Source organism: Chroicocephalus ridibundus, chromosome 10, assembly GCF_963924245.1.
Source record: "Chroicocephalus ridibundus chromosome 10, bChrRid1.1, whole genome shotgun sequence".
Classification (NCBI taxonomy): Eukaryota; Metazoa; Chordata; class Aves; order Charadriiformes; family Laridae; genus Chroicocephalus; species Chroicocephalus ridibundus.
Window position 1 is genome coordinate 6,000,613 of NC_086293.1, and position 16,296 is coordinate 6,016,908.

A 16,296-nucleotide genomic window follows, 5' to 3' on the forward strand; every position below is an offset into this window, starting at 1 on the left:
AGTTTCCCCTTTTTTTATATTTCTTTCCAGACTCTATTTCACCAAAGAGTACGTGATACAGACTTTTAGTTGTTGCCAAATATATTAAATTTTTCCTTCATATTGAAACAATTTGCTTTTATGCTCTTCAATAGTATTGTTAAGGAAGTAACAACAAATTTATTTCCTCCATATCAATTTAACTATCTTTTTTTGATACTTATTGACACCTGATTTATTGAAGTTCACCACCTTTACGTTAACATTTTCTTTCTTTCCTTTTCTAGTTACTGTGAACTCTACCATTTCATGATCATCATTCATCCCAAGATGTGCAATGGGGCTGTATCTCTCCATTGGCTGTAATCAAAACCAAATCAATTTTCTCATTGTTTTTTTGCCAGCTTCCACATGGCAAGCAAGCTGAAATATTAAAAGTTTAGTAGCAGAGGTTTTTTTGCTAATGTATTTTCATGTATAAATATGGGACCATTTTTGCAACAAAACGTACAGACTTCCATCCCTTTTGGTCTGAGCCATTACCTAATACTCAGACTGACGGGTTCTTTCTGTTGTGGGCTGAAACAAGTTACTAAGCAGACGTTCATTGGTCCAGTTCTATTTACTTACAAATATTTCTTTTTAAAATTCTCTGAGTAAAAATTAAGTCACTTTTTCCTTTTTTTTACCTCTAGGTCTTACCCCTCTGATAGCAGCATTGTTATTCTTGTTATCTGTATCTCTCCGCTGTCATCTTTTGTCTGCTTCTCATTTTCAGACAGCACAAACCATGAAACACCGGATTATACTGCACCGAATTATTTGTACCCAGAACCTGGGAATACATCGCAAACTGTATTGCAGCTGGCACTCCAGCCTCCTGATTGCTAATGCATAATTGGTACGTGCTATTACTTCAGCTCTTGAAAAACACTGGAACTTTCACTGATTCGTCACTTAACCTGACTGCGAAAGAACTACTGCAACCAACAGGTTCAATGAGGTTTGTAGTCTCCTATGTGCCCAAAGCACTAACACTGAAAGCCAGTCAACCTCCAGCGTGAGCTGTTTGGATAAGAAATTTGTCAACCTCAAAACCATTTCAGAAAAGTCCTTTTCATTTAGAATGCAGCGTGCAGAAGCTTTCCTTGGTTTTTTACCTTAATGTACTATTTCCTAAGGCATACAGAAAAAGAAAGAAATTTAATCTTTTAAAGTAGATATAAAAACATGATTCTACATTTGTAGCAGTGTGTTTGTCTGTTTTTTGTTTTAAGTTTCTTTTCTAAAAAAGAGCTCAGCCTCATTACACGCTTCTTCCCCACGCCTCTTTGGAATGTAAGAAAATGTAAAAATCACGCTGTTTTCACCGCAGCAAATCACTGATGCATAATATGAAGAGCTAAGTAATAACAACTGTTTGCATATGAAAGCATTATTATATATATTTAAATCTTCCTGAACCACTCTTTGTACTTTTTCTCATTGTAACTATTTCCTTTCTATCATCACTGGCAAAGCCCCCTCTTAAGGCTTTCCCACTCAGCGTTTACATACTATGCAAACTGCAGTCCCAGGCAATTCATCTCCTTTTGAAGCAGTTTCTGAGGCTGTCCACAGTCATGGCAGCAGCTTGTCCCTTCTTCTTCCCCGTAGCTTTCCTCATCTAAATGATTCGATATTTTATGGCTTTGTTGTATGAACTAGTTAATTGTGAGTACTCTCGTTCTGCTTTGACTTACGATTTGCATCTTTCCCTCATAACAGTTATATTCTGTTAATTCTCTTGATAGAGGAATTAAAGGTATGTCCTCCTAACTACATCAGAAGAAGCATCTCTCACTTAGTGGGGATGAAATAAACATGATGTAGTATCAGATTAGGCATTCTTACCATATTCTGCAAAATGATCTTTAATTTGCCTAACTAAACGGGGGCAAACACATGTTTATAAGATGCAATCAAGTCGTTAGAGCTTTCTAATATGGATCACTTTTTTTAGTGGGATGTATTCTGAAGAGCTACAAAACTGTTGTCACTTTACTCTGAACCTTCTTGGATGAATATTATTCACATAATAATATTCTTCCAAAGACAGGAAAGAACATTTTGGGGTTCATTCCTCAGTTTGGAATGAATCTAAATCTAATTTGCTGAAAACTAGGGACAGTTTTGACCACAGTAGCAAATATGGTCTGGGCCAACTGTCAGGATGTGCCTTAATCCCAACTCAAAAAAATCCCACAAACATGTTGTACTTTACATCAGACCAAGCTACACTTACTTGATTTCCGAGGCACAACGCATATGTTTATATGTATATATGTAGAATACGCTTCTATATATTCTGATATTTTCAAAACACATGCTTGTAAATGAAAATACTGCACATTTCATATTTGCTAGCATTAGTACCATTTACCTCAAGGTACTGAGCAGCACAGTTGTCCAGCCTAGACACAGGGATGAATATGAATACTTCAGTTTATATTGATAGCAGAGTAATGAAAACAAGCAATATTGCAAGACGCTTGTAAGGCAAGGAGTGGATGAGAGTTCCAGAGCCTCAATTCAACACCCGAACACACAGCAGTCCTCTTTTCAGAACAGTCACACAGTGTGGGCCTGCCACTATTAGCACGTCTTAAATACCAGCCCTAAGGCGGCAGCTACTGTCAGTAATGCATGGAGGTCGAGTCAGAAACCTCAACAAAATTCAACTATTCTGCGCCTTTAATGCTTTGCTTATATGTAAGCACTAAATTTCATATGCAATGGTTACTATTACTGATATTCTCATGTATGCATTGCAGGCCTGTCAACTTCTGATTTATCAGCTTTCTCCTTTCAGTTGTGTCAGAAGAATAGCTCACATGGTTTTTTCCTCATGTATTTGCTTTCCTAGGAAGCTTTTTAGTTATTTGACACATTCCTACCTGATCTGCTTGCCTTCTCGAACATCATACAATGAAAAAAAGACATCTGTGTCTTCTCCAATCGTATTGTAGGTGAAGCTCTTTAGACTGAGGAAGAAGTGATGAGGCACTGGCATACGGCAAGCTTCCCCATGACGCTGACGAATTGTATCCACCTGATTAAAAACAATGAAAATAATTTTCACTGCTTCACAAATAAAGGACTTGTGACCAACTTGATAATTTTAACAGATTCTGCTCTCCTTTCTGCATCAAGTAAAAGCTTAATCTCAAATATATTCTACCTTAGACATATGTGACAGATTGTTTTCTTCCTCTATTTTTTCCACGTTTAACTTAAACAGTTTGAGAAACCACAATAACCACATAAATATGAGACAAATGGTTTATGCATTTGAAATCTATTTTTATCAAATAAACCAAATCAATTCTATTTCTCAGATATTGTGTTGATTCTGGTACTGAAAATGAACTATAATAAGATGGTGCTAGAGTGGTTCTTGATGATTTCCATTTAAAGCAGATGAAGTTCAAAGCATCTTTAAGAATAACATTTCTTTTCAGCAGCTGTAATTCATTTATGGAGGTTATTCAGAATCTGCTTTACAGGCTAATATGCCCTGCAGGTATAACAAAAAAATCTTAACAATAGTTGATAACACAAGCAACCAATGAAGTCAAACAGCAGAAAGGTTTACATTTTGACTCATTATATCAAGACCTATTTACGACCAGGAAAACTGGGGTGCGGGGAAAAAAAAGGAGTATAACTAGAAATAAAATTATTATTTAATTTTTATAGAGTCATTGAATCATTTAAGTTGGAAAAGACCCTTAAGATCATCGAGTCCAACCGTTAACCTAACACTGCCAAGTCCACCACTAAACCATGTCCCTAAGCGCCACATCTGCACGTCTTTTAAATACCTCCAGGGACGGTGACCCAATCACTTCCATTTACATCCAATTGTACACTGATCTTAATAAGCAGGTTGCATGAATATCCTGAGCTCGCTAGGCTAGTCTCCTCTGACTGCACAGGCAAGTACACACCAACAAAGACAATCTTCACATTTTCAGACTTCCAACCTAGATTTGTACTAGCTTAAAAAAATACTTTAAAATGAATTTTGTTCTGGATTTTAAATTAATTCCAAGTAAATCCTCATCCTTTAAAGACAGGTACCTGTGGAAGCACAGTCCTCCTGCAAAGATTAGCCCCAGATTCCATGACCAGGAAAGGATTACATTACTACAGAAAGAATATGTGAAACAGAAGCCTACTAAGCCATGTACTAGCAGGTGGAAAGAAGACTCACGTGGGCAGACTGAGGCTTTTGATATCACTACAGAAGCTGCTCTTTTAAGAACAACAGCTAGAGCTAAGGAAAAGAGGCCTAAACAGCAGTTGAAGATGGACGTTAATAAGTTAATTACTTGGGGATCTTCTGAGGAAGTGTTCTATTGGTAGGGACTTACCCAATAATCTCCATCATATCTTTACATACATTACCAAACACTTTAAGACAACAAAAATTCGTGTATAAATGATGTTTACCTGTGATGTGCTCTGCTGGACACTGTGTCTACTTGACAAATGCTGTGGAAATACAAAATAGTAAAATTTAAACCTTTTTGAAAGTAAGAAATATTTACATTATCACTGTGTAGTATTAGAACTTCAATTTCAGAACATGACTGTTCAAACTATTACCAACTTTTCATGGCTTTTTTTCACGGTATATCATCACTCACAAGACCACTACCTTTCCTGAAGGCTTTTCTCAGTTAAGCCATTTCTTAGCCTAACAACTCGAATGTACAGGTGGCATGTACCTTAGCTTTTGACGTAAATGGCTGTCAAAAGCTAGACAGAATTTCCAACACTGTACTAGCTCTTCTTCAAAAGTCCATCACCCTATATACTGTATAATCTACGTGTTCTCTTGCTAAATGGGGAGATACCTCACCACTAATCCTCATCTACTGGCATATTGTCTATGAAAAGGTGCATTTGTTCAAAAACACAGACACCTAGAAAGAAGGATGGATTTTACGCTTTGTTTAAACTTTTTTCTCTGATCAGAAAATGAAATCCTGATAAATGGTTAAAGAATTTCTTCTACAACTTCAGCTGTCCAACACCTGTAGAGAAGCATCTGTATAAAGAGCTACATCTCCAAAAGCGAACTCGGAGGATGATCCTGTATTAAAGCCTTTTATGCTAGAAGATGTTATAATCAGAAAATGGATTGCAAGACTCACCGAACCCATTTAATCTCCAAAGGGAGATTTAAATACTAATCTAAATTGAAAAGGTTTCAGAGAGCTTTAAAAACCATATCATTAATGATTCTGCCATGCCTATTCCACACACATTCATCTTAACATTAGCGTTTTAAACTAAAATATTAACACTATGTTAATAAACGTTCTCTTAATTTGCCCCTGTCTCCATCCTTCTATTACATACCCAACATCTTATTCTGACCAAACATATACACTCTGTAGCAGGACCAACACAATCTGTTGATAAACTTGTAACGTCAAAAGAGGTCAAAGTAAGACAGTCCACAAAACGTATTCAGCAATACTTTTTCCAAACTACACCACTGTCTTTCACACAGAACCAAAATAAGACTTTTTACCTCAAAAGGAGAGATAATCTTCATAATGAGACTAAATCAAGATGACATTAAGTTAAATGGCATATTTTGACATCTGTTTACATTCACAGTTATAAAAACGTCCTCTTTCACACTGTCAGCAGAAGAAATAATGATCTCCAACTCCATTGTTTGTCTAACTACTGCACTGTCTTCTGAATGCTAAAATCCTCTAAGTTTAGGTGGCTGAATTGCCTATTTAATCTTTTTGTCACTTGCAACCACTCAGAATCAGCTGGCATAGAAAAAAAGCCAGTTATTTAAGCTGCTCAAGGTATCCTGGCTTCTTTTGACTAAAATTTATCTCTAAATCCGAGTAAGAAAGTGGGAGATCAAGTCAACCAACAGAAAAATGAAAGGTGATCTGAAGCATTACAGTGTCCTCAGGGAACACAGCTGCTTACAGAGTGCACGTTTAGGTAAACCTATAACAGTAAGTGGCCAAACCCCAGGATTTAAATTTTCACAATCAAAAGACCAGATTTCACTATCCCTCTGCTTTTATGCTTCAGGACCCCGCTATTACAATACAGACAACCACTAACTTGAGTTAATTTTATGTACCCTTCCCTCTGGCTAGGCAAAGTGCCCAAAGCGTATGCGCTCACTTGGAAGCCATTTTTGGGTACATGAACGAGAGATTGACTGAAAATAGCTAACATGGATTTACTAAGGGTAAATCATGCTTGCTCAACCTAATTGCCCTCTAAGGTAAAATACCGGATAACCAGATCTGCAGATGAGGGCAGACTAGCGGCTGCTGTTCCTCTTGATTTGAACAAGGCCTTTCCCCAGTCTCCCACAGCATCCTTGTCCCCAAGTTGTGAAGTTACACCTGGATGGGTAGACTAACTATTTTGGTAAACACACCCCAACAAACAGTTGCATTGTCAGGCTCAAAAGGTAGTGGTTGATGGCTTGTATTCTTCAGAGGTCTATCCCGAGACCTAAGCAGTCTAATAAATTCACAGATGATTCTAAATGGGTGGCAGTAGTCCGCGCATTCAAAGAGGAGGCCTCCATTCACAGGGATCCAAGCAATCCAGAGGAATTGGTTAAAAGGAACCTTATGAAATACAGCAAGGACAAATACATGTCCTGTACATAGGACGGGCTAATCCTTCCATGGTATAGGCTGGGAATTGACTAGGAGGGTCCTGCTAAACAGCAAGCCAAATATAAGTCAGGAGAGCACTCTGGCAGCAAGGAGGTCTAAAAATTTACTGTTTCTATTAACAGGAATGCAGACAGTAGATTGAGAATAACGTTTATTCCTTTTTACTCAGCATCTGAAAATTCTTCTGAAATACTGCATCCCATTCAGCAAAGGACCATCAAAGCAGCTGGGATCTGGAGAACGTGCTTTATGAGAAGAGATGGAGGGAATGCAGCTTTTTCAGTCTGGAGAAGAGACGGTTTGGAGGTGACCTGATAGCAGCCTTCCAGTAACTATGAAGTTATCATCAAGATGACACAGCCAGGCTCTTTACAGAGCTGCACGGCAGGAGGACAAAATACTGTGGTCATAAAACTACAACATGGGATATCCCAACTTTCCAACAAGGGAAAAAATAACCCCATCAAGGCAGTCAAGCATTGGAGCAAGGATCCAATCTTTTTCCCTGGAGAATTTAAAGTTCCAACTGGACAAAGCTCTGAGCAGCCTGGTCTGAATTCAGTATTGACTGTGCATTGAGCAGGAAGCTTGAGTAGATCTCCCCTGAGGCCCCTTCCAACCTGAAAAGCCTTGCGAGGTGATATAAAAATAGGAATGTTAAGAAATTATCCATCTTCCTTCTTAAAAAAAAAAAAAAAAAAACTGTCTGTTTTTCCCAGACAGTTGCCTATTAAGGTTGTGCAAACTTTAACATGATAAGATGATCCATTTCAGTATATCTTTCTTCATCAAAGTGCTTTCTAATGCTTAAATTGAATCCTTGTCATTGCAACCTAGGTCCACTGATTTTTGTCTCATCCATCATTAGCATGAAAAGATTGATTAATTCAGCTTATGATTTCATTATAATACCAAAATCTTCTCCTACAAAACCACCTAAGCTTGCAGCTTTCCAACCCGTACTTCAGAAGCAACAATTGACCGCAGAAGTTGAAAACTTGCATTTATGATTCTCACTTGTATCCTACACTTTTCAGATAATTTCTTATTTTGGATTCTGATCCTTTCCTTCCATGTAATACTGCTTCCAACTTTGTGGTATTTATACATTCAGTAAGCATAGTCCCTATTTCATCATCCAGTCATTAATGAAACATGAAGCACTACAAAATGGAGGACGACCGCTAGAAATTAAGCTGATTCATCCCTCCTCATATTTAACCAAATTATTGACAACCATTCTTCCTCTTTTTTTTGAGTATGGGTTTTCTAATTAGCTTTGTGTTTACTTTACAGTAATTTCATCTAGAACTAACGACCTTAGGAGAATTTCAATTAAAAAAACAATTAAAATCTTTATGAAAATCTAAATACAGCACCAGCTGCTTTTCCTCTATCCACTAGAGTCATTTATGTTCTGGAAGTAAATTGGAACTTTTAAAAATTGCTTATTCTGAAGAAGTTCACAGTCACTATTACTCACCTCCTTATTGCAAATAATTGGATTCTTTTTTTCTCTTCCAGCATTTTTTACAGAATTATTACTAGCTCCTCCTCCATCACCTTTTTTAAAGGTGTAAAGTATGCTTGCCCTTTGCTGGTATTCTGGAACCCATCTTTCCAATGATTATCACTAACACGTCCGATATGGCTTCTCTAGACATACCAAATTAAAAGTATATAGTTTTAAGTTCCCTGGGACCAATAACTATGGTATAAAACTTTTCCCCCCTGTTCAGGTGTGATTCCTTTCACTTTTCCACAGGTACTATTAGTGATTTGACACGGTTTACCACCTTACCAGAGCTTGAGGGGGGCAAAAAGGACATTAAATACCACTTTGTTTCCCTTGCATCATGTGCCAATTGGTTTCCCCTAGTATAAAAACTTTTATTTAGTTTTCCAATTACTACAAGTTTATTTATATAAAACTGTTTCTTGATACAGCTGGCAATACTTGCTTGTTATATCTTAATTTGTGCGTTGCTTTTCTAATTTTTCTATTTACCCATTTGCGTTATTCTATTATACTTTTCTATACTTCCATTCTTCTATACTTGCTGTTGGTAATCTTCATTTCACATTCTTTCACTCTAGTGACTAAGGCGATGAAGAATCCTTAATTTATCCAACTTGGCTTCTTAGTGAGTAACTGGTGGGATTTAAATTTTCTGAAAGAGCTATCAATTCTCCTTACCACTCCTTACCACTGTCCGTCTCGTGATATCTTATCTACCGATATTACTTTTTACTGTTGTTGTTGTTCCTTCCTTTTCTAACAATCCTATTGTTACCAAGTCAGTCTCAAACAAACTGTCTTCACATTCTCAACTGACTTGTTATTAGAGTTTAGAACAAAATCTACACAAATCTGTCCTTTGACAATCTGCTCTGTTAAACAAACAAAAAAATCACACAGAGGTTTCATGAGCTTCCTGCACAGTTTGCGTCCAGTTGGTTTCCTTTTCTAGCAGAGTTCTGGGCAATTGAAGTCTCTATTTTCAAGTTTTAAAACTACTCATTTTTACCAATCTCATTTTCCATCTGAATAAAGTAAAAGGTGATGGCAGAATTAATTTGAAACTTGCCTATTTATTAGGAGTACTGCTTAATTCGTGGTATTTTTTTCAGATAGCTGAAAGAAATGGCTAAGACCTAGCAGTAACATCGCTAATAGTTGTGCATTTCATGCACCTCTTAAATCCATCCTCAAGACACATATACAAATCAAGAAATTTACAGAAAAGCGAAACATATTTAATCGTCAGGTTTGAACATTTCTGATTTTTGCAAATGCCTCCAGACATTTGTGTTTTGTAACCCCTTTCAGTGCTATCCAAGTGTTTCTGACATTCTGCTGGACTCGTGTTGCTAAATGACAGCTTGGATCTAGCGGTAACTCCAGCACTGAGCTCTGTGGCAGTGACAACATGTTTTCCCAATTTCAAAAGTAATGTAAATTTTAAAAAAGCGTTCCATCATATTAGTTAAAAATCACAAATATGGTTATAAGAAAAGGACAATTTGGTTTCCTTCAGGAGCAAAGCAATGATTTCTGACAAATGCTGAACCTCCTGAAGCCACTAGTATTTAGCTTCAAAACGAGTAACCTGGAGAAACGGGATGTATAAGGCCTCAAAGCACAATAGTTCTGACAGAGGTGAATAGAGTAGTCACACAATAGTCACAAATACACTTAGCAATGAAAAATGAGAGCTAAAAAATGATGCTCCAATTTTACAATTTACCAAGAAATGTAATAAGTCTAATGACTCCGTGTAAAATGCTTGAATTTGTTGTCATAGATAGGAAAGTGTAACATGTTACCTCATCCATTGTTCTGTTAATACAAAACTGTTTTCTATGGTACATTTAACTTTCTACAATCCTGTGAAGATGAGAAAGTAATTCGGCTCTCACAACTACTCCCACAAGATTATTTTACAATGTAAATCCTCATTGCTAATTTGAGAACCCATAAAGTCTTTTGCCAGGAGTAAGGAGGATTCTCTCCCTGGGTTTTTGTTAAATAAAATAAAAAAAATAATATAAAAACAAAAATCCCCAAGAACAACAAAAATCATCAATACCCCCCCTCCTTCAATTTCTGCCAAATTTAAGTTAAAAAAAATAACAGGTTTTCAGCTGTTTTGGTTCCTGAAATTGCCTTCTGACTATGAACTAGATGTGATTAGACAGCACTGTCTTCTTGAATCTACACACTAAAGCAACAGCAAAGTGGGAACTGACTATCGGGCACATCCTGATACCAGCGCAGATCTGAGCAGCAAACTGTGCCGTGGACACTTTCTTCAGGACTAATATGGGTGACGGAATCGGACTACTCTGACAATTAAATATTAGCTATTTGCCGTACTACAGTATTCAGAGTAAAAAAACGTGCAGAATGAAACACAAAGTAATAAAGCAATCACATTAGCAAATTATCTGGCATTCTCTGAATCATTACTGATTTAGTTTTGTACTGAGTTATTTTTATACTGTACTTGAAGGAAAACCCCGCTGTAATAGCATCAAATGTTCCTTGGACTATGGCAATCAGGAACAAACATTAAAAATTAGTACTAGAGAATGATGTATGTCAGTATTTCTTATGTAACACAATTTTTATTTCTTTCCATGAAATCAACTGTTGTATGGTGCAAATAATCCAAAATAGCACCAGCAGACAGCCTGTTTACAACACATGCCTTTCTTTTAGGGAGAAGTACATCTTGCATATGAAAAAAAAAAAAATCACCTAGACGCAAACCTATCCCTCTCTAATCGTAGACAGCTGAATGCCAAAGAACATTTTAGAACAGTAAATTAAACATTTACTAGAAGTGAGTGAAACTGTAACAGTATTTATGTAGAAAACCCACTATTTTATTTTGGAAACACTAAGCTAAGGAGTTTTATTAAAGTAATTGTTGGTTTTGGGGTGGGTTTTTTTCCTATTTGTTTTTGTTTTTTATTATTGTTTTTTCCCCCCCTTTCCCTTTAAATAAAGTAGCATCTAAGGAAAGGGCTGCATTCACTTTCCTCTGAACATTACATGCTATTTCTCCCTTTATAGTTACATCATGATCCTAAATAAAGCTTATTGTAGTACATAGCCATACTAACAATGGAGAATCCAAATACACTTAAATTGTAAATTGCATTAGTGGCGCCAGAGTCCACTAATGGCACAATTCACACTTCTAAAACAACTTTAATTTTGCTGTATACTAATATGAACGTACTAGCGACCAATAGTGATAGGAGCTGGAACTCACTGCAATGAAGGAATTGTACAACTTTTTCTGAAAATCCTAGTGTTCCTACTCAAATGCTGAGGGACATTGCCACACAGCAGAGATGGCCTTAATGTTCGAGGATTAGTTTTGCTTAAATTAACTTATTCACTGGTCTCCCTCCTTCCTCTCCTCCTTTTCTGTGGGCTCAAAAATCATCTGTGGGCAAAGATCATCTATGCAACTCCTAGAAGCAGACTTTTCACTTAAGTGTACTTCATCTGCAGACTCTCATGAAAGAACCAAATAGTGGCTCTCTCGGACTTTCTGGACTCACACAAACCATTGACTGACTCCAGGTTAGAAAAGGTTTAATTAATGGAAGAAGTAGTTGATCAACACTTGATCCTATAACAGGAAGCAGCAAGCTAATAATTGCTGTTTGGAGTAACAATCACGTAACCCAAAAGCATGTTGATCTGTCAGCCTTCTTCAATTATACATCAATAAAATTTGCCAGGACATCTGCCTGGTTCATGGTGCTTTCAAATGAAGAGACCTCTGCAAGATACTACCACAGTTGACCTCTGAAGATTCCAAGATTTCCCACGTGACAAAATTCAACTGTATGTCTGCAAAAGGCAGTGGCAAACTGCAAATTAAGTAATATAATCTGCAGAACACATGCAGGAACCAGACATCTAGAAAACCTGAAAGAAATGGTGTCCTTTAGCCTAAGGAAGAGACGCCTGAAACAAGTCTCCAAGTATTAAAGGGTGGTGCAAAAAGGCAGGTGCAATCTGTTTCTCTGTGGACATGACAGGAAGACATGAAACTTAACCTGCAGCAAGAAATCTCTATGTGTAAGACCACCATTAATAAAAATTCCAAACTGCAAGGACAGTGAACTGAGCGAAAATATTGCTGGGTAGGCTGTGAAGTCTTAACCACTGGAGATTTTCAGAAACAGAGAAGAAATTGTCAGAGATGACAGACAGTTCATTCTGACATTAAGCACAAGAACGGACTGGATGACCTCTTAAGATTTTCCAGCCCTATTTTTCTTCAGTTCTACAAGTAAATAAAAAAAATTATTGCTACTTCATTTAATGCTAGTGTATTGATTTTAGCAACCAAGACAAAAGTTTAAAAGGATTCCCATTAGTTGCATATGACGGATCCATTTTTTTAGAACTTCTGTGGCTGCTTCTGAAACAACAGATTTTAAAAAGAAGAAAATTGTAGGAAGAAACAACATTTAAAGTTACCTTCTCCAGTTTTCATACCAAGTTACTTTGTAAATTGAAATTAAAATGTATATAAGCATGCCATTTCCAAAAGAAAGTTCGTTCATTGTTAGTAAACTCAGGGTACTAGAGACACTGACTATACTGGTGGTTAGGCTGTAAATGAAAAAGACATACGACTTATGACACACATTCTAATAAAAAAAATAATATGTAAGAGTAAAGAATAAAACCTTTTTCCCTTCTTTTCCTCCCAAAGTAAAAACTCAAAGGGATTTCCCACAGATTTCTTACCATTTTATAAAGATCGGAAACACTGATCTGATCTGAATCCACAACCTCAAAGTCCTTCCGAGGAACTAAATCTAGGCCCAAATGTCTGCAAAAGAGAAGGCAGGCACAATGGTAAATATAATACATTAGAGTGTTCACTATTATCTACTCCATGTACTTACTCAAGGGCAAAGACACGACCATTTAAGATTTTTTGCAGTTGCTAATCATTAAACAGATAACCCTTCTAAATAAAATTAAATGCAAATATCAAACAAAAAACCACTATGAACTTGTTACTTTTCATTCACTGGAGTTCAGCGGAGCTATAGCAATTAATGCTAGTTGAAGATTTTGGCCAATATGTTGGCGCAGTATCCATAACACATTAATTTAACGCATGGAAAAGTAGTAGCAGTGTTTGAGTAGGTTCCTTCACTACATAATGAAAAACTTCCATCAGTAACTCTGTTCAAATGTGCAAATAGACACTGCGCCTTGGGAAGCTGCTTTGAAACTCCTGGTGTCCATGCAACTAAACCCCCAACTTTATCACTGTATAAACATAGTATTTATTTTTTTTTTAATAATAAACAGTAACTGCAATATCAATAATTTTAATCTGTATTTGTAACATAAATACAAAAACCCCTTTTAATTACTCTGAAGTAATATTTTGGCTCAAATCAAATATATAAACTATTTTAAGAAAAAAAAAAGTATACCAGTGCAAAGAGGATGATTAGTTAAGAAATTCCATAGGAAAGAAGGAAGTTCACGTCACAGCTGCATGTGAGCAGCAGACAGAATAAGCTATTTTACATCCAGACAACTATTAACAATCAATTAACAACCGCAGAGTGTAAAACAAGACAACCTAAAAGGTGTCAAAACCCAACTTCTGTTCTGTAAATCTGAGGCATAAAGAGTTCTGAGTGTTACAATAAAAAGCTAAACACATGCATTAGGAGTAAAATTAGAAAAACACATGAATGAACGATTTTCCTGCTTTCATCTTACATAACTTTGATACTTAGTTTACAGATATTTTATACTGAAATTCTTAAATGTCTTAAAGAAAAAAAATTCAGAAGAGGTGCTCTCCTGGACTGCCTGTGCACTCTTTCTGTCACTAACTGTAAAAGAAAAGCAAAAGTCAATTTAATTTTGTAATCAGAGAGGGAAACACTGTGCACAGACTTGTTCCTGATGGCAAATGAAAAATTTTATTTGAAAAAACCTCTAAGGTACCGCAGAATAATTGCATGGTGCAATAAACAGGAGCCTTCAGGCAATACAGTGTCTCTTTCTGCGCAATTAACTTAAAACAATAGCAAGGAAGAACCAGTGGTCTGTAAGAAGCCCAGTCACCTTTGCTGACCACTGTACTAATAATTTCCCATAAGTTTTCCAACTCCATAATTCTTTTTGAAATTTTGCTTAATCATTTTTTCCTTCTTTCCTCCCTAAATCATCATATCTCAAAAATACAGCTCAGCCCCAGTCCACTTGCTGGCAAACAACTGTTAGGCAGTACCACAACTGCCATTAAAATATCGTACTGACAGGCTGGAATTTCCACATTCTTAGTTCTTTGCCAAAACCAATTGTATTTTCAATGGAAAAGGGAACAATTTTCCTTCTTCGATGCAGTTTTCAGGCCAAATCCTAGTTTCTAAACTCCAAGGCTAAATTGTGAAAGTGATGTTTATACACATTTTACACACTTTGTTTTGATTAAACCTACCAAACACAAGTTATCCCTGGCCCAAGATCAGTATCTGAAAACTGCAGCTGCAAAGATGAAAATTACATTATCTATTTACCAAATGAAAAAGATTAAACTAAGAATGCACTAGGTAATACTTAACTGCAGCTGCCATTTGAGCCTACTTATAATAGAAAGTCCAAAAACGTAATAGAAAAAAAAATATGGTAACAGGTAAAAATAGTAATACGCAAAGAATCCCCTTCAAAGTTTTTTAAAAAGAGGTAACGCTCATCATATACATTCACAGAAGTTTTCCTGAATCTAAAGCACCTCCAAAATACCCTGATGCTCACATGTGTACACACACCCACTCCTCAAGTATATTCATAAAGGAATTTCTCCTCAACATACAGATATTAACAAAGGATTTTCTAATGACATTATCAAAACCACTTGTAACTGCATTACAGTTCCAGTACACTTACAAAGCATATTAAAGTTTTACAGAAAAAAATCTGCCAACGCTAATCATAGCCTGATATTGTTCTATTCTCATAGTTTCACCTCTCTAGAGAGCTGAGGTCAAACAGTGGTTGGACTCATTACTCAGTATATGACAAACGTATTATCTTCTACTTAATAATGTTCAACACAACTGCAGTAACATCCCTGTGAAACTTATCTGATAGTCTATTTTTAGTTAAATCCCTTAACACCATGGATTTCCAGCCCAGAAGAGTCTCATTCTCTAATACTATGTTAATCCTGCACAATAGTCGCTCCCAGCAAATAAAGGCGTCTTTTGCTTTAGTACTAACATGCTGTCATTTATTGCACAGGTGGAAGTTCAGGTTTATGCATTTAATTTGTATCAATTAGTTTTTGTCCACGAAAGACTGACAACACAATGCTTGAAATGGCAATGATACAGTCAGTGGCCCACTTTCACTCTCTATTATCAAATACTGTGGGAATATAAGAGCACCAGCTGCCAAGCAGTATTTCTCCAAAACACAGCATGCATAAAAATTAGATAATGTGCTGTTTCGTTTATTTGACAGTTTCTCTCTCCACAATACTTTCTTTTACAAGCAAATTCATGCACTTTTCTATTCTGCCTTAACACTGAACTGCCTTTCAAAAATATTTACCTAGTATACCTACAAAATATCCCCAATATCAACTCCTGATAGTATATGGCTGGGAAAACTTCAGCTGATATGTAGATATTCCTCCTTTTCCACACAGAAGTCTTCAGAATTTACTTTTTTTTTTTTTTAGGGGGAAGTGGGGGGTCTGGGGGGTGTGTGTTGAAAATCCACCACCCAAAATCTCTAGATACTTTTCTCTCAGGTAATACAAAGGCAAGCTGATAGACAAAACTACTAGCATCTCTAATACTGAAAAGGATTAAAATACAACCCTGCTTCGGGCTAACTGGGCTTCTAGATAAAATCAACCTGGTTTTAATGGTAATTTCAAAGAATTACCTCAATTTCTAATGTTTTCATTTATTTATAATACGAATGCTACACCATTTAGAATTCATAAAACCACAAGTCATAACAACTCTTCCTAGAAGAATCTTGCAGAAATACGTCATTTGACTAAAAAAATGTCTTTAAGAT

The 16,296-nt window shown here is 36.4% G+C and overlaps 1 protein-coding gene across 1 annotated transcript in view; it reads right to left on the reverse strand.

Moving 5' to 3' along the window:
* Positions 1-16,296, reverse strand: part of DOCK3 (dedicator of cytokinesis 3) — a 221,486-nt gene that overhangs the window by 127,868 nt on the left and 77,322 nt on the right. The window contains exons 7-9 of the mRNA XM_063348169.1: positions 12,979-13,063; positions 4,474-4,515; positions 2,916-3,070 (exon numbers count right to left, since the gene is read on the reverse strand). Coding sequence (XP_063204239.1) covers positions 2,916-3,070; positions 4,474-4,515; positions 12,979-13,063 — 282 coding nt within the window. The remainder of the gene's footprint in view (positions 1-2,915; positions 3,071-4,473; positions 4,516-12,978; positions 13,064-16,296) is intronic.